We start from the raw sequence: 17,564 nt of genomic DNA on the forward strand, positions 1-17,564 counted from the left end.
ACCGGGAGGGATGAGTCTCGACCAGCTCTCCTGTTGGCTGGGGTGGCTCCACCGGGACCAGCTCTGGAACAGCCCCATGTGCACCCCCGAGTATGCTGACCGCCCAGGGGGGCCCCCAGGATGACACAGCGCCGCTGGTCGCCACGCGTGAGCACACCAGCCTGCCCCTCTGTGTCCGGGACATGGGCGTCCTGCTCTGGCTCTTCTCCTGTCTCTTCTCCTGCAGGGCACCCCGCCTGGGCTGGGGGCTCGGGCACACCCTGCAGTCAGCAGCCCTGCTCTTTGCTGCTCCCCCTCCCGGAACCCCTCCCCCCCCGCAAACACCGAGCTGCACCCCAGTGCTCCCCACTGAGGGGGTTCGTAGGAAGGGGAGCAGATGGCAGGGGGCAGGAGAGGGGGAAGACAGCAGAGACATGAGGCAGGCAGTGATTTTGGTCTTTTATTCTATACAAGTGGGGAGAGAGCCCCTGGGGAGAGAGGCACCGTCCCCTCCACCTCCAGCTCCCTGTGGAGCGGAGCGGAGTGAGAGGCAGGCGGTGGTGAGTCTCCTCTCCCCAGGCTGCCCCCCACCTCCTGTCCCCACACCTCCTCCTGCCCCCAAGACAGGGGCTGGCAGGGGGCTGGAGGTGCGGGCATGTGGGGGTGTGAGTCCCTGTGAGGCACATTCGAGACGAGGGGGGGGGGCTGGGAGGGGCCGCCGTGGCTGTCAGTCTGTCCCAGGCTCGCCGGCTCCTGCTGGGGATAAATCCAGGGACCCCTGTTTCCGGGGCAGAGAGAGCCAGCCGCCCGGGGGGGCGCATGCCGTGTAGGATAGATGGGTGGGCAGGGGCGCCGCCCTCTCGACCACCCCACCGGCACCTGTGGGGTCTGGGGGCCGCCTCCGGTCAGGCTCCAGCTTGTCACAGGACTGTGCCCGCCGCGTCCGCTTGGGTTTCAGCGGGGCGGCCCGGCGGCCTGGATCTGGGGGCCCTGAAATGACAACCAAGGCAGGCCTGTCCCCTGGTGGGGTTCACAGGCTGGCTGCTGGGGGTGGGGGCCCCAGGACCCTCCAGACCCTCTCCAGTCACAAGGCACACCTTGCACCTCGGGCTCCTCTTGGTCCTGCTGGGTGTCCAGCCTCAGCCGTGGTTTGCTCATTCCAGGGGCTGAACCCCCAGTGTCTGCCTCCTCCTTGCTCCCCGGCTCCTGGGGGTGTCGGCGACCCCTGGGGCCAGCCACGGGCTTTGGGGGCCGTGGAGCTAAAGGCGGGTCCTGCAGCTGGCAGAAGAAGGAAGATTGGGGTCGTGTGGGCCCTTGGGCGCCATTGGCATCTTTCCCACCCACCAGCCGGCCCTCACCTTGGCGTTCCGGGCGAGAACAGTCCTCTCTGGGAATAGGGCGCCCCCTTTCTCCTCCTCCCCCTCCTGGGAGGCGGGGCTGGGACTCTGGCAGCTCAGGCTGGGGGCACTTTCCTCCGCTGGGGACGAGAGGAGCCGGTGCTGTCGAGGACCCTCCTGGTCTCCTGAGCCCCAGACCCTGGAGACCCGGACATAAGTCCCCTCCCGACTCTCTTCATCCCACGTCTCTGCTCAGGTCTCAGTCCCTGGGACCTCTCTGACTCTGCCCTTCCCCAGAGCTCTGGCCTTGGCTGGACCATTCCGTGAGGGCAGAGCCAGGGTCTGTGGCTGTGGGGGTCTTGGGTCAGGCGCAGACCTGGCTGTCCACTGGGACTGCAGGGCCCAGGCCTTGCCAAGGCCTCAGGCTGTCTCCTGAGGATGGGGAAGAGCCTCTGGGAGAGGTCCCTTGGCACACCTCCGCTCTGTCCCCCAGTCCCTACCTGGCTCCTACTTGGGCAGCCTGAGACCCCAAGGGGGTGTGTGATGCTCGAGCAAGAGGAGACCGGGCTGTGCAGCCCACCCCGGGGCCCGCCGCTCCCCGCGCTTTCCCAGTCTGGGTGTGGGAATCGCTGGCTGAAGCTGCAGGAGCCTCATGGGGGCCGTAGGAGAGGGGAGGGAGGTTGGAGGCCCCTGCAGGGCTGTCTGTCTGTCTGTCCGTGTGGCCATGTGGCCAGAGGCCCTGCGCTGATGCCCCTTCCTTTCAGAGGCTCTGAGCTCAGCAGAAGAGAGCCCATACTGTGACAACCCTGCCACTGCCCAGCTCTCTCATTCCCAGGCAGAAGGAAAGGAAGGGAGGCTGAGGGGAGGGCAGGGTTGGGGAGGGGAGGGGAGAGGAGGGGAGGAGAAGGAGCCCTTTCAGTCAATCCTGCTAGGGCCCTGATGAGCCCACAGAGCCTCAGAGCCCCAGGTGAGGCACTGTTCAGTGAGCTGACCCGAGGACCACCTAGGGAGCTATGTCCAGAGGGGACTGTAGGGTTCCATGTGGGCCTGGGCAGTGCTGGCCTCTCGCCCAGTAAGCAGTAAAAGGAGGCTGTTGGAGAGGGGCAACTCTGTGGATGGTGGCCAGAGAATCTTCCAAAACCACCTGCAAGGTGTGTTCCTGTCTGCACCCCAGGAGAGCCTGGTGTGTGTGGGGAGGCTCTTATCAGACTCTTGGCCTGGAGCAGGAGGCTCTGTAAACTTCCTTCCAGTTCCACTGGTTTGCTCCTCACCCCTCCACCTTGCTTGTCCACTCCCCAAAGCAGGGCCCATGGCTTGTGGGTTTTCGGGAACCAGGTTGCTGCCCGAGAGAGGCCCCCATACCTATGTGCCAGGTGGCTTCGGCACGGCGCATGGCGCTGAAGCTTGGCTTGGTGCTTTGGGGAGGCGGTGGGGGCTTCCAGGCTCCGGGTCCTGGAGGAGAGCGAGGACAGGGGAGTGGGGGAAGGAAGATTATGAGGGGCCTGGAGACAGGGGTCTGAGGAAGGAGGAGGACGGTCCTCACCTGCGTCATCTGAAGAACGTCGCTTGTGCCACGCAGGGATGCTGCCCTCTGGCTCTGGGCCCGTGCCCTGGAAGGAAGGTGGGTCAGGTCTGAGGAGGGCCCCTGGCTGAGCAGCAAGGGCTCTGCCTTGGCATCATGTTTTAATTTAGACACTGGGGCCCACACCCTAAAGGGCTTCAGAAGCGATTACCAGGAATGAAATTAAGACTAAACAGTTACGTGTTCATTAAATGTGTAACAGGAAAAAAAAATGATTAGTGTAATAAATAGGAAAAAAAAAACATGATTAGTTCAAAGTCTACAACGTTTCTTCACTGGGGTTAGCCAAAGTGGTGACCTGCATGCGGGGGAGCTTGTGGGCTGTTGGGGTTCAAAGTCAGGGATTCGACCACTTCAATGGGCGGGAGTACGTGGTTTGCGTGTAGGAGGCCTGTGCTCAATCTTTGGCACTGCAAGGTCACACGGCACTGCCAGGAGTGACCCCAACGTACAGAACCAGGAGTAGCCTCAAAGTACCTCTTACAGAAAATCAAGACAACCTCCCGCTCCCAAACAGCCCAATAGGGATGTGGATTTGAAGATAATGCTTAGATTCAATATAGGCTTTAAAAAAATGAGATGGTGCAGGCTGAAGGGCTCAAAACGGCACCCAAGCGAAGTGCGTGCTTTGTATTATGGGAGCCTCAGATTTGATATCTGGCACTGCACGATCCCCTTGATGACGGCCACAAGGCACTCCCAGGTGTGAGGCAAAAGCCAATTAAAAAAAAAAGGGAGGGAGGGTTGATTTAAATAGAACTCTTATGTAAGTAATAATGCAGGTGGTGTGTGGGGCAGGTGTATGGAAAAGTATGTGGAGCAAGTGTGTGAAGAAGATGTGTGAAGACTGTGGAGAAGAAGTGAGAAGGTCGTGCGTGGAAAAGGTATGTGGAGTGATGTGTGGAGAAGGTGAAGCCAGATGTCATGCTGGTGATCAAATCCCCAAAGTTGGGGGAAACAGTCTGAGGTATTTTTCCCACAGGTATTTTAGCAAAAGAGGACCTAGGTGGAGGGATGTACCCAGGACTGTCTGGGGACCCGATGCGGGGACATGAGTGGGGGTGGTGGAGAGAGGGCCCCTGGGACCATGCTGTCTCTCTGGGCCCCCCTCACCTCTTGTTATTTTTTTCTTTTTTGGGGGGGTCACACCCAGCGATGCTCAGGGGTTTCTCCTGGCTCCGCACTCAGGAATTACTCCTGGTGGTGCTCAGGGGACCGTATGGGATGCTGGGAATCGAACCTGGGTTGGCTGCGGTGCAAGGCAAATGCCCTACCCGCTGTGCTATCACTTCAGCCCCTCACCTCTCGTTTTCCATCGAAGCTCCAACCCTTGGCTCTTCCCAGTCCGGGGAGGGCAACCCCATGAACCCGAGGCTGCTGGGCCGGCCCAGGGGCTTGGCCTCCTTCCCCCGGGTCTGCCCCATCCGTGCCCTGGAACAAAGCCTCAGGTTTATAAGCAGTTCCCCTCACAGGGAGGTTCATAGGGAGCAGGAATGGGTAGGGGAGAACTTGTCCCTCTGGATTGCAGTCTCTCCAGCTGGCATGCAACACTCCCAGCACACTCGGGGCCACCAGCTTAGCCCCACCCCCAAGCAGTCGGAAGCTTCCCCCAAGCTCCTTCTGAGCCTTCTCCCCCTTTTCACCTGGGGTGAGGTGGGTGGAGGGGCCGTTGGGGGTAGGGAGCAGCAAGGGGCAGTCCCCCCTGCCTCACTCACCGGCTTCCTGCGGAAAGAAGGTCCCCGGCCACCTCCAAATCCAGGCAGGAGACTGGTCTCCTCCTCCGGGCTCCAGCAGGGGGAGGAGCTACTGCCCAGGCTGGGGAGGTCTGGGCTGGGGGGACTCTCCTGAGTAGGCGGTGGAGGTGGGGGTGGAGGGAGGAGCAGTCCGGTGGTGGGGGACCCCGGCCCTCTGTCCCCCTTGAAGCTTCGAGGCCGGCGGAAGTGGAAAAGGCCCCGGCGTCTCTTTTTCTGGAGCGGGGGTAGCGGCGGCTCCGAGAGGCCTGGCCGCAGTGTCCTCAGAGTCCGCGGGTAGCTGGGTGGACGGAGTGGGGTGCAATGCTGGAGGCATTGCAGTGGGGCGCCCCCTCCTCCTCCTCTCCTCTCTCACCTCATCTGCCTCCAGGCCCCTTGACCAAGCTCTCCACTAAGCTCTCAGGAGGGATGGTGCCCTCCCCGCCTTCCCCCTGAGCCAGCGATTTCCTGCCAGGTACGCCCTGCCCTCCCTCTTCCTGCCTCTCCAGGTGACCCAGTTCCTCTGGGCAGATGCCAGGGAGCCTGTGCAGGAGGTGACAGACAGCAGGCCCTGCGGCCTCCCTTTCTCCCCGCACCCCTGACCCTCTTGTCTGCTGGCTGAGGAGGTTTAGAGAACATGGTGGGGTGCTGGGTGGGGAAGGACCAGAAGACAGGGTGTGTGTGTGGCGGGGGGGTCTCAGAGGCTAGCGCAGGGCACCACCACAGAGAGGCCTTCCTGGGCCAGGGAGTCTGTTGAGAAAGGCCAAGGGTCTTTCCGGGCACCCCACCTGGAGCTTTCATCCATGACCCTTCGGCTGAAGAAGTCCTCCAGCCCCTCATCCAGGCGGGTGGCCATTCCGTTCTCCTGACGAGAGGCAGGGACAGGCACCTGCGGGGGAGGAAGGTTCTGGAATGTCCTGTCCCCTCTGGACCTTCCCAGTCAGTGCCGGCCTTTCTAAAGCCTGGGCTCCTGACTCACCTCTCTCTCTCTCTCTTTGGGTCACACCCAGTGATGCACAGGGGTTACTCCTGGCTCATGCACTCAGTAATTACTCCTGGTGGTGCTCAGGGGACCATATGGGATGTTGGGAATCGAACCCGGGTTGGCCGTGTGCAAGGCAAACACCCTATCTGCTGTGCTATTGCTCCAGCCCCTCTCACGTCTCTCTCTCACAGGGCTGGCAGATGGATGTTTCTCTCCGTGCCATGCTGGAGTCCAGTTCCCTTCCAAACAGGATCACCTCCTTCTCCGAGGGCTTGCCTGAGCCCCTATCCATTCCCTACCACCCAGGGCCTGGGGATGCTTAGCTCGGGAACCTAAAGCAAAATCCTCAACTCTGCAATGCCAAGTGAGATCAGTGCTTGTTTTCAGTCTTAGGTACTCACACTGGGCCGGCCAGGTCCGGGAGGGGTAGTTCTGGGTGGCCGGGGCCTCCCCTGTGTCTGGTGCCTTAGTTTATAGCCGTGAGTAGGCAGCTCGGCGAGGCCTTCCCAGGAGCCACTGGCCGTGGGCTGGCTGCTCCCGAGTCCGGAGAACCACCCAGGAGGGATCCCCAGGTTCCCCAATTGGCTCTCCATGTCCTGAGGACTTCCACCTGGGAAGAGGGAGCAGAGGGGCCATTGGAGGGGACGTCGGAGGGACTGGGGAGGAGACGGGCCTGTGAGACAGAGGAGAAGGGAGCCCAGGTGGGGCACTCACTGATGAAAGCCGACACGGGCCGGATCTTGCGGCAGCGTTTCTGCTTTTTGATGGCCATGGTGTCCTGCGAGAGACAGAGATGAGTGGGCGCAGGGGTGCAAGGGGCCCCAGTCTCCCAGAGGGGAGCCTTTCTGCTTGTGGAGGGCAGAGCTGTGGACCCAGGAAGAAGGTTGGGTTGGGTGGGCACTTGGGAGGTGGGCTGGGGGCTATGGAGTCCAGAGGACTGGAAGGTTTTGCAGGTTCAGGCGCTAGGTTGAAGAGGGGGTTGGGGAGGGGGTCACTCACGATATTGGTCCCCAGCTCATCATCTGTGGTCTCCTCGTGCTCGTGCATCCGGCCTCGGCCCCTGGAGGACAGGTCCTGCCCTTGGCCCAGCCCCCCCGAAGCATCTGACAGTGTCCTCAGCTGGGCCAAGTGCCGGGCCTAGGAAAGGACAGATGTGATCAGAGTCCTGAGGCAGCTGCCCCCCTCTCATGGCCTTGAGGGGCTGGGGGAGGCGCTGTGGGTGCAGCGTGGGCCCGATGTGGAGGGGTGCAGGGGCCTCACCAGGCTCTTGTGTGAGTGGTAGAGCTCCTGCAGGATCTCGTCCACGATGGAGTTGGTCAAATAGGTGACGACCGAGAGCTTCACTTCACTGTGGGTGCAGGGGCTGCTTAGTCACCCCCGTCCTCGCCCTCAAGCTTCAGCCTGAGCATTCCCAGGACCCCCGAGGGAGTAGCCAGCAAGACTGGCTGTCCGTGAGGAACATAGCTTCGAGAGGAGGTACCGGGGTCCACCATGTGCCTAGCCACAGAGGTGGCCCAGCCCACAGTGCTCCCAGTCTGGGAGGGTGGGGATGGGGCTGTGGCGGCAAGCAACCGGGGAGGAAGGGGCTGGGGAGGGCAGCCCTGGAGCTCTTGAGGGGTGGAGCTAGGCAACTTGGGATGCTGGGGGAGCAGAGAGTGGCTCTCCTAGGTGGGCTGCTCGCCAGGGGTGTGGACTTGCTTCCTCTGCTGTGTGAGTGGGGACAGGCAGAGGGTCAAAGTGCTGGTGCCATGGGAACTGGAGAGAAGTCGGTGACCTCGATTTTGGAGGTTTTGTTTCTGGGGGGGCTACTGCTGGTGTGAATGTGTTTGTGGTCACTCTGTGAGGTCTCTTCTTCAGTGGGGTGTGTGTGCGCGCGCGTGTGTGTATGTGTGTGTGCACACGTGCATATGCACGTGTGTGTGTGCATGCATGCATGTGTATGTGTGTTTGTGGTCTCTCCTACAGTATGTTGGGGGTCCTACCAGAGTGGGTGCACAGTCCTAGTGCAGTCAGGGCAATCGGAGGGCGAAGACTCAGCCTTGTAATGGAGACTGTGCTGTTCATTATTCATTGCTGAGGGGTGGGTCCCCTTCCCCAGCCCCTAAGTGCTCTGGGCCAAGTCCCCTTGACCCCCTCCTGGCCTGCCCGCAGCTCACTCCAGCTTGTTCTGGATGTCCTGTCCCGCCTGCTCCAGCAGCGCCCCTCGGATGAAGTTCCTGGGCACCGTGACGCGCTCGGCCACGTTGCTCAGCATCTTGTTGTGCCCCTCAGCCACCCGCATGGCCACGGGGCATAACTCCTGCGTCAGGCTGACCATGGACTCCAGAATCACCTGGTGGGAGGCCAGAACCCCATGTGGGGAGCACGGTCAGCCTGGTCCCACAGTGGGAAAGTCCCTGGCTGGTTTAAGCGTTTTTAGTCTGGGGACCCACCAGAAGGTGCTCAGGGGACCACAGGTAGTTTTGTGAGCACTCAGCCCCCGGAGCTCTCAGGCCCTTGGAGCTGTTCTACGACTGCCCCCTAGGGGGAGCCTGAGGGCTGGTTTGCAGCAGGGCCCGAGTCCCTCAGTCGCCTGTTAGCTGACCAGGGTGCTTTCCATACCTCTCCACAGTCAGAGGTCTGCGGAGTGAGGTCAGAGTTCAGGGGACAAGGTCAAAGTTACAAAGTCCGATACTGTCTTCTAGCAATGCCAAGGCACAAGGTGGTCTCAAATCTGCATTCCTTTTATTTTTTTAATTTTTGGTGGGGGGAACCTCCCAATCAGTGTTGGGAAGGGTACAGGGGCCACTGGTTTTGGGGGGCCTGATGGCTCAGAGATGGTGCTGAAACCCCCTGGACTGCACTGTGTTTCTCTGGAGACCATCAGGGCGATGCCTGGCAGCACTGGTGGAACTGGGGACTGATCTAAGAGCCTCATGAACACACAGGCTGTTCTCCTGCCCACTGGGTTAGCCCCCAGGTCCTGTATTTCCTTCTTGTCCCTAGTAATCTCTTCCCGCTGACCTCAGCCCTGGGCAGTGGGTCTTGGTTCACGCTGGATCCCCTCCCCAGAACTTGCCTGTAGCTCCTTGTCCACAGCCTTGGACACTTCACTGGCCACTGACTCCAACCTCTGCCGCACAGGCCCATCGTTGGCTAGCACGTGGCCTAGCTCGTAAAGGCTGGGAAACAGCTGAGAAGGAAGGGGTTTCCATCAGAAGCCAACACCTGGCCTGATGGGGTGCTTGGGGCCCTGGGCTCAGAGGACAGGGCCCAGGCATGCCTGCTTGTATGGGTGGCTTCCCGCTGGGAGGGGTGGTGGGCACTCACCGCCCTCGAGTTCTTGGCATCCTTTATGAGGTCCCTGGCATAGAGCAGCTCATCCTGCACGGGCTCCAGGGGGCAGAGTCTCAAGGCCCGCACCTCCTCCTGCACACGCCCACACAGCCGCTGCAGCATCTGGAGTACAGTGCAGAGGTCAGGGGGATCCTGGCACCCTGTTCCAGGACCCCTTGGGGACCCATGGTGGTGGGGATCAAACCTGTGCATCTGCCAGGGGTGTGCCCTAACCACTACATTCCTCCCAGCAGCCCCTGGGTTCTCTTCTTCTTCTTCTTTTTTATTTTTATTTTTTTGCTTTTTGGATCACACCTGGCGATGCACAGGGGTTACTCCTGATTCATGCACTCAGGAATTACTCCTGGCGGTGCTCGAGGGACCATATGGGATGCTGGTAATCGAACCCGGGTCGTCCGCGTGCAAGGCAAACACCCTACCCGCTGTGCTATCGTTCCAGCCCCAGAGTTCCCTTCTTAACTGCACAGTGGCACTGCCACGATTCTCAGAGTCCCTTGTCTGGGCCTCACACCCCTCCTTCCTTGCATGGCCTCGCCTTGCAGGCTTGGGGCCTGTATTTGAAATGTCTTTCTGCCTCCTACATGTTCAGTCCAGTTATGAGCACCACACGAGGTCTCTATCACGCCTGTTTTGTGGCCTTTCCTGCCCCCACTTACCCCCCCACTTCCCCTCCCCCACCCCCATCCCTGGCATGCCCTGTGTTAGTCCCAGGCGTCCGGGAGGAAACGTTTACTTGCTCGGCGCTGCTGGTCACCAGGCCCTGCTGCAACCGGAATGCCTGCTCCTGGGGGCATGTCTGCGAGTGGTTATTCCTCACCAGGCACCACTGGATCTGAGGTTAGGGCCGGGGGGGGGGGGGGGGGGGGGGTGTGTGTGTGTGTGGGGGGGGTGTCAGGGCGGGGTGCGCAGGATGACCACGCCCCACACCACAGACCACGCCCACAACCAGGCCACGCCCTCCCCGAACCACGCCCCAGACCACGCCCCTCAAGGCCACGGCCCTTGCCCCCACCTTCTGCCAGACGTCCTCGGTGCGCTCCGGGGCGCTGCGGTAGGCTTGGGAGATGTCGCTCACCGGGAAGGACATGAAGCGCAGGGTGTGGTTGCTGCGGGACACGGTGGCGCAGCTGGGTGCGGGGAGAGGTGCGCGGAGCCCGCACCCCATCCTCGTTAGCCGCCGCGCTCCTCCGAGGCAGGCGGGCCAGGCTGGTGGGGCGCAGCCCTGGCCCAAGCTCAGGGCTCCTGGGAGCGCGAACCAGAGTATGGGCACACTCACCTCTCCAGGGCCCTCGCGATGTCCAGAAAGCCCAGGGCCGACGTGTTGTTCCGATCCCACAGGATGGTTCTGGGGAGAGTGCGGGCATCGCCTTGGCACCCCTTCCCTCGACGTCCCTGCTAGGGGCTCGGCCCCCTCTGGAGCCCCCCCCCCCCCCCCGCTCCCAGATCAGAGGTAGTTTTGAGACGGGGCTCCTCGGGGGTGCACCTGAGGGAGGAGTTGATCTGCAGAGCCTTGGACAGCATCTTGGCCCCGATGTCCTCCATGCCGTTCCCGCTGAGATCTACCTTGGCCAGGCAGGTGTTGCTGCCCAGGGCGTTGATGAGGATGCTGGTGCGCAGCTTCAGTCGGGAGTCGGCCACCGACAGCGACTGCAGGGACTGGGTGCCGTGGGGGTTGGGCCCGGCCCCCACAGCCCCCCCCCCCTTTCCGGGTCCCCTTCAGCCCTGCCCGGCACTCACGCAGTCCTCCTCCTGGATCAGCTGCACCAGCTTGTGCAGGATCTCCTCCAGGGTCCTGTGGGGTGTGCAGAGCGGGCCGAATCAGGGCAGGGACGGCAGAAAGCCCGAGGAGCCTGAAGGGGCGGGGCCGTGAGGGTCTGGGGCCGCGAAAGGGGCCGCACTTGGCCTTGACATTGAAGTTCTTCCCCAGGAACAGGTGCTTGAGAGACTTGTTCTTGCCAAGCGCCGGCACCAGCGTCAGGAGGTCCGAGTCGAACCCTAGCCGGGAGATGCAAGAGGCCTGGCCTGAGTCTCCTACTGAAAGCTTCTCCTGCATCCTTCAGGTCCCGGCTGCCCCTAGGGGGGCCTCCCCTCCCGCACCCCAAAAGTGAGCCCACTCACCATTGTCGGACAGGTCCAGGCTGCCCACACAGGTGACAGCCCCCAGCTGCTCCTGCAAAGCCTGAGCTCCTGCCGAGCGGAGCTGCAGAGACACGGCAGGGTGAAGCGGGGAGGCAGGCAGGCAGGCAGGGGGCACACATGGGGCATATTTACTACTCCGAGTCCAGGGAGTCCCACGGGTACAGGCCCAGAGGTCCCTTCTCTTTTTATCTAGGGTCTTCCCTGGGCTCTCCCCTCCCTTCGGAAGGCACGCCCGGCGGCTACTCCTGCCCGGAGACAAGCGGGCGGCTGCCCTCTGGCGGGCGCGCCTGGAATCGCCCGGCCCCAAGCGCTACTGGGGGACACAGCTTATGACCTCTGGAGAAGAGAGGGGCTCAGCCCAAGAGTCCCTGAGCTGGCAGAGTGGGCGTGTGGTCAGGCTGGGGTGGGTGAATCACAGCTGCGGCAGCATCAGAGGCAGGATGGAGCCAGGGCCAGAGAAATAAACGGGGTGGGAGTGGGCAGCAGGTGGAGAGGTGGGGGTGGGGGTTGGGTGGGGTGCTGCCTCACCTCACAGCTGCTGAGGTCCAGGTGCAGGTCGCTGAGGTGGCTGTTGAGGGAGAGGCCATGCAGCAGCGCCCTGTGGGAGGAAGGTCAGCAGGCCACCTTTACCCCTTACTCGCTTTCCTTACACCGCCCCTGCGGACATCCCCCAACCCTGCACCCACCCGACCTGAGGGCCTCCAGGGGTAGCCTCGTGGTTGACAGGTTGACGTGGCTCAGTGTGTAGGCGCTGCTGAAGAACTGCTTGAAGGCTGGTGGGGCCTCCCGGCCTTTCCTGTGGAGGCACTGCGGTCAGCGAGGGAGGGGCCGCCCGGAGCCTAGACCCCACCTTCCCTGGCACCCCGTGTGCCCACCTGTGGGAGCAGCTGTTGCGTGCCAGGTTGAGGTAGGTGAGGTGGGAGCAGCATCCATGCAGCAGGGCGCCTAGAAGCTGGGGGACAGATGAGGTGCATCTTTCAGTCCAGGCATCGTGTTGGGGGGCGTTGGACGGTGACACCCCCTGAATCACCATCAAGGTCTTGGCATCTGTCCTCTGGGACAGCCTGTGTGAGCCCCACTGCTATGGAGGCCCACTTAGCTTCAATTTCCCCTCCGTAGACAGGGGGTGTCTTCCCACCTGCAGGCCCCCCAGTGGTGGCCCCAGAGGGGCCAGGCAGTGGCCATGTGAAGCAGGACCAGGTTGGCCTTCTGAGTGCCCCATAGGTGCCCCATTCTGGTTAGGGCAGATTCCTTTCCTCCTGCAGGACTCAGTTGGGTTTTGAGGGACAGCCAGTGCCACCCGGGTTGGCTACCGGGATACAGGCAGAAAGTCCAGGAGGGGAGAGACCCTCACTCCCAGGCACAGACCCACCCTGGGCACCCCTCCACCCCCCCTCACCGCCCCTCACCAAGTCAATGGCACAGTCGGTCCCCGCCAGGTCCAGGTGAACCAGCGCGTTGGGCTGTGCCAGGAAACTGTAGAGGGCCTGGGAGGAGACAGAGAGGGCTGCAGGGCAGGCTGGAGACCGCCACCCGAGATGGGCACAGGTCTCGCTCGGCCCCAGGCCTGGGCAGGCTCAGGCTGTGGCTCGTGGACTCACGTTGGCCTCATCCGTGGCGAGCAGCCCGGGGTTCTTGCTCAGGTCCAGGTATCGAAGGGAGCTGGCGAAGGCCGGGTTGGCCCCAAAGGTCTGGCCCAGCGCCTGGAGTCCTGAGCATAGACGGGGCACAGGGACGGGGCTGGCTGCACCCCATTCCCACCTCTTCCCTTGGGACATAACTCAGAGTGTTGCCCTAAGGGGGCACCTTTCCCTCCTTCCACCCCTAGGAGGCCGTGGGCAGTGCTGAGGGGGGCGTCCGAGGCCCGAGGGGGGCGTCCGAGGCCCGAGGCGGGGTGTGCCGGGACAAGTACCTCTGGGAGAAATGGCAGTCTTGGCCAGGCACAGCTTGGTGAGGCCGGTGGGGAAGCAAAGCAGCTGCTGGCTCAGACTGAGGAAACCTGGGGAGGGAGAGAGAAATGGGCCCCAGGAGCGGCTGGGCGGCAGAGGGGGGCTCCAGCGGGGGCGCGGGCCTGGGGTTGAGGAGGACAGAGTGGGGCAGGGGTCAGCAGCGGGTGGGACAGCCCCTGTTCAGACTCCGGTGGGGCTCTGGGTGAGGACGGGGTCTGCATGGCGGTGGGGGTGAGATTCGGGGCTGGGGCTCACCCTTGTCCTCGATGGGGTTGTGGGACAGAGTGAGGGCATGCAGCACACAGCTCCCGTTCTCCCCAAACACCCCGGCCAGCTTCTGGACAAAGTCCCTTCGGGGAAGGGGAGGAAGGACTTGTTTGTCCCAGCACCCTCCCGGGGGCTTCCCTCCTCCTCTGCCTGTCTGCTTGGGGCTGAACCACAGGGCCCCAGGGGGTCTACCAGGGAGCCCCCACGCCAGCGCCCGGGAGTCCAGCTGTGGGTCCTCAGGCCCGGGGCGGCCCACCCCGCTCAGGAGTGGAGGGAGGAAGGAAACAGTGGGGAGACTGCTGTGGGGGGCAGCTAAGGGGCTAGGGAAGGCCCCGCTTGACCGCTGCCCAGTCTCCTCTTCAGTGAAGTGAGGTGCTGGAGGACCTAGCTCAGAGGCCGATCCCATGCTTGGAGCCTTGGAACCCTAAGACTATATTGGGGTACTACTGGCCAGGCAGGAGGCTGGCCTCACGTCTTAAGGCCGGCGTTGTCCATCACCAGCTCCTCGAGGCTTCCCGACTTGCTGAGGGTATGTAGCACCTGTTCCAGCACTTCTGAGCCCTTTGGACAGAGGGAGTCTTGAGGTCCAGAGGCAGACAGGCAGCCCCCCAACCCACCCCTTCCACCGCCGCCAGGGTTTCTGGTCCCTACCAGTCGCAGGTCCTTGCAGTAGAGCTTGGTGAACCACTGGTTGTAGGCCAGGGCGGCCACCATGAGGGCCAGATCTCTGTGGGGGCGGGAAGGAGCAGGGACGTGGGGAGCAGCTGGCTGGGGGCTGGCAGTTGGGGGGCTGAGGGGGGCAGGGAGGGAGCAGGGGATGGGAATGGGGGGACAGAGGTGGGGCAGCAGCAAAGCCAGGGGAAGGGCACGTCTGGAAGGGCCAGGGCTAGGCTAGGCTGGTCTTGGGGGGTCCCTGCCATGGGCTTACCTGCTCTCCAGATGGCTGAAGTCCAGAAGATTGAACTCCCGGTTGTCCTCGGCGTGGTAGATGGTGTCCACATCCTTGGAGAGGTAAGACTGGCTCACACCTGCATTCCTGCTCCTGCCTTTCTCTCCTCTCCCCCTCTTCTGCCCCTTTCTCCTCCCTCTGTGTGACTTCTTCCTCCTCCCTCTCCCCCTCTTCCTCCTCCAGCTCACCGCCCCCCCCCTTCCTCTACCCCTTTCTCCTGCCTCCCCTCTCACCCCTTTTCCTCCCTCTCCCCCTCCTCCCCTCCCTTCTGTCTCTCCTCCTCCCTTTCCTTCCCCCTCCTCCTGCTCCTCCTCTCCCTCCCCCCTCCTCTTTCCTTCTTCCCCTCTCCTTCCTCCTCACTCCACCCGCTGGTCCCATGCCCACCTGCTGGCCCCGCCCCACGCACCCATTGCACCTCCTCGCGGCAGTGCAGCCCGTTGTAGTCACACAAGGCTGCATAGGTCTCGGAGAAGCCACCTGTGAGGCAGGGGGTGGGCTGGCTCCATGAGGAGCCCCGGGGTGGGAGAAAGCCTGGGGCTGAAGGAAAGGGAAGTGGGAGGCCTCCTACAGGGGGAACTTCTATGGCCCAGAGGCGGGGTGGGGTCATGGGCGGCACAGCCCTGTCTACACAGCACTCTGGACAGGTGCTTCCAGCGTGCCCTCCCGAGTCTGCCCCTGCTCACCGCACACACTGTGAGTGGTGGATGTGGACGTCTCAGAGTTGGGGGAGGTGTCCCGGGGGCCTTCTGGGGTGTCTGCGTTTCCACGCCGGATGAGGCACCTGCAAGATGAGCAAATCCATCTCAGAGACTTGCCCCTCTCCCCCTGTTTCAGCTTCCGGACCCTCTTAGAGGGGACAGGAGAAACCTCTTCTCCTTGGTGTGCCCTGGGGAGGAGGGAAGGAGGAACAGACCATGGGGGTCCGGGGAACCAGGCCTCTGCCACTCACCCGGGGCCTGGGCAGACCTTGGAGAGGGCCGTGCTCACATGGCGCGTCACCTGGTCCACGCTCTCTGCTGAGGGCAACCGCAGGCTCACCATGCCCCGCTCGGTCTCCACGAGGATCTGGGGGGAGCAGCAGGCCTCAGACACGTACCACCTCCTCCCACCGTGTCCCTGGTCCTGTGCTCACCTGGTTCTGGGCGAGGGTGTTGAAGGCGCGGATCTCCAGCACGTTGAAGGAGCTTTCCACCTAGGGGTGCGGGGCTCAGCTCAGCACAGCACAGGGGAAAGGGCCAGGAGGGAACCGGGCCAAGCTCCCCAGCACCACTCACTCACCTTGGCGGGGACTTTAATGGGGAAAAGGTGGAGGCGCCAGGAGGTCAGAGCCTAGAAAGAGAGGGGGGAGGGAGAGAATGAGAGAGAGAGAGAGAAAGAGAGAGAGAATCACTTGGTCTTGCGCTGGGAGACCCCTCTTCCTTGAGTCCCCTCATAGCAGTGGTCCCAGCCTTCTGACACCCCACTCTTAGCTCCTGAACATGCTCCCTGGCTGCATCTCCTCACCTCGCCCCACCTCTGTCCCCCGGCTCCTTGCCTCCATGCCCCTGGTGCCCCCAGCAAAGTGCCCTCACCAGCACGCGGTCCTCAAACTTCTTGGGCTTAGTCTCCAGCTTCACGCGATGCTGCTGCAGCACAGCCCCATGGCTCAGACACCGGCGGATGCTGTCTGCGGGGAGGGGGCTGCTCAGTGCTACCTTGGTCCTGCCTGGGCTCTCCAGGTCAGATGGGAGGAGGGAGAATGAGAGAGCAGCAGTGTAGGCAGGGACAGAGAGGGAGCCCGGAGCCCGCCTGGGTGCTGTTCTCTGTGAGAGGGACAGGGGTGTGGGGGAGGCTGGGGTGTGGGGAGGGGCCCCCTGCGTCAGGGCAAGTGCGTAGAGGCACTGTGGGAGGGTGTGTCTTACACTTCTGAGGGTGTGAAGGATCTTTCCAGCCCGTGCACGCCAGCAGCCGGAGACACACACAGTGAGTCAGTGTGTGGGGGCGTGGGGGTGTCCCTGGGACTGTCTTCTGGGGGATCTGGGTGTGCATTTGCCTTTTGCTTGGTCTGATGATTCCGGGGCGTGCATGCCAGCGTGAGGTGACAGGGGAGTGTGAATGAGTAGCTGTGCCGAGGTGAAAGGCGTGTGTGTGCGTGTGTGTGTTTGTGTCTGCGCGCGTGTGCTGTGACTTAGGGGTGGGAAGAAGTTAGTGTCTAAGTGAGCTCTGTACACCCCTGCCGGCAAACCCTGCGTGTGTGAAGGCAAGTGTGTGCAGTTTCTGTGAAGACCGGGATGCACACACCTGCACTCGGTGTGGGATACTGCGGGGGTGCAGTGTGCTCGCCCAGTTCCCCGCGCTGGGCTGGCCTGTGCCCCTGAATCTGGGGGTAGTGGGGTAGGTCACGGTCAGGGCGGGCCTGGGGTTCAGGCCTCACTGGAGTCTGAGAACCACCGCGCACAGGAGCGGCCTGGCGGCGGGCGCGTGGGGTGACCCGCAGCGGGCAGGCTGGGACGGGGGGCGGTGGGAGGCGCCGCAGAGACCCGCGCAGGGTCTCAGCTCCAATCCAGGCCTCTTTTCTCCACTCCCCTCCAGTGTCCCAGGGGCCTCCTAAGGGGGGCGGGGAGGGGGGTTCTCCCGGGCCGGTTCCGGGGCGGGGCCGCGAGGAGGGCGGGGAGGACCAGGGGAGGCGGTCAGGACCAGGGGCAGCTCCCAGCGCCCGGCGGGGCAGCGGGGACTCGCAGGATGGGGGAGAGTGGACACCTAGCTGAGGCTGGGGAGGGGGGGGGGGGTGGGAGGAGCGAGGGTCAGCCTTCGGGGGAAGCACGGTGACGGCTGCTGTCCCCGACGAATCGAGCCAGGAGGCTCCGGGACAGGAAAGGTCCTGGCGGGGCGCGCAGCGGAGGATGCTCGGGACTGGGGTGCAGGGGAGGAGGGAGGTGTGTGTGCGCGCGCGCGCGTGTCGTGGGGGGGGTGTCGGGGGGAGGCACCCGGACTGGGCTGGAGACGGGGCGTCCCAGAGACCCCCGCAGCCTCGTACCTTGCAGCTCGCGGGTGAGCTCCGCGCCGGACTTGGCCATGACCGCCGCCGCTGCAGTGGAGCCGCCGCCACCGCCGCCGCCGCCGCGCCGCCGCCCGGGAGCCGCGGCACATGCTAGACCCGGCTCCGGCAGGGCCCGGGCGCTGAGGCTGCCGCAGCCGCCGAGCCCGCTCCCGTCAGGGCGGCCGCGCTCCTCCTCCTCCTCCTCCTCCTCCTCCTCCACCTCCCGCACCCCCCGCCCCGCGCGCGGCCCCCGCCCCGCCCGGCCCCCGCCTCACTGCGCACGCGCGCCACG

The 17,564-nt window shown here is 63.4% G+C and overlaps 1 protein-coding gene across 4 annotated transcripts; it reads right to left on the reverse strand.

The window, feature by feature from the left end:
• Nucleotides 1–541: 541 nt before the first annotated feature.
• On the reverse strand, nucleotides 542–17,514 carry CARMIL3 (capping protein regulator and myosin 1 linker 3). 4 transcript variants are annotated; one of them, XM_056133177.1, is made up of 40 exons: nucleotides 17,270–17,514; nucleotides 15,825–15,915; nucleotides 15,532–15,582; nucleotides 15,386–15,445; nucleotides 15,203–15,318; nucleotides 14,937–15,034; nucleotides 14,660–14,730; nucleotides 14,233–14,306; nucleotides 13,956–14,031; nucleotides 13,777–13,865; nucleotides 13,293–13,387; nucleotides 13,001–13,087; nucleotides 12,690–12,799; nucleotides 12,498–12,575; nucleotides 11,964–12,040; nucleotides 11,780–11,884; nucleotides 11,617–11,686; nucleotides 11,068–11,149; nucleotides 10,848–10,944; nucleotides 10,687–10,741; nucleotides 10,433–10,605; nucleotides 10,226–10,294; nucleotides 9,962–10,055; nucleotides 9,683–9,781; nucleotides 8,923–9,051; nucleotides 8,672–8,785; nucleotides 7,770–7,945; nucleotides 6,874–6,961; nucleotides 6,613–6,750; nucleotides 6,328–6,391; nucleotides 6,015–6,223; nucleotides 5,417–5,517; nucleotides 4,614–4,929; nucleotides 4,201–4,329; nucleotides 2,860–2,926; nucleotides 2,679–2,768; nucleotides 1,338–1,456; nucleotides 1,077–1,257; nucleotides 859–969; nucleotides 542–735 (listed from the first exon to the last, which is right to left on the reverse strand). In XM_056133177.1, exons 1-40 carry the CDS (start codon nucleotides 17,380–17,382, stop codon nucleotides 707–709), a joined length of 4,191 nt encoding a protein of 1,396 aa, XP_055989152.1. In that variant the 5' UTR covers nucleotides 17,383–17,514; the 3' UTR covers nucleotides 542–706. The 4 variants fall into 4 exon arrangements, with proteins under 4 accessions (XP_055989152.1, XP_055989153.1, XP_055989150.1 ...); XM_056133178.1 differs by having other exon boundaries at nucleotides 542–732; nucleotides 17,270–17,513; XM_056133175.1 differs by having other exon boundaries at nucleotides 542–969.
• Between the last annotated feature and the right edge of the window lie 50 nt (nucleotides 17,515–17,564).

Source organism: Sorex fumeus, unplaced genomic scaffold (genome assembly GCF_029834395.1).
Source record: "Sorex fumeus unplaced genomic scaffold, SorFum_2.1 ptg000098l, whole genome shotgun sequence".
NCBI classification, from domain to species: domain Eukaryota; kingdom Metazoa; phylum Chordata; class Mammalia; order Eulipotyphla; family Soricidae; genus Sorex; species Sorex fumeus.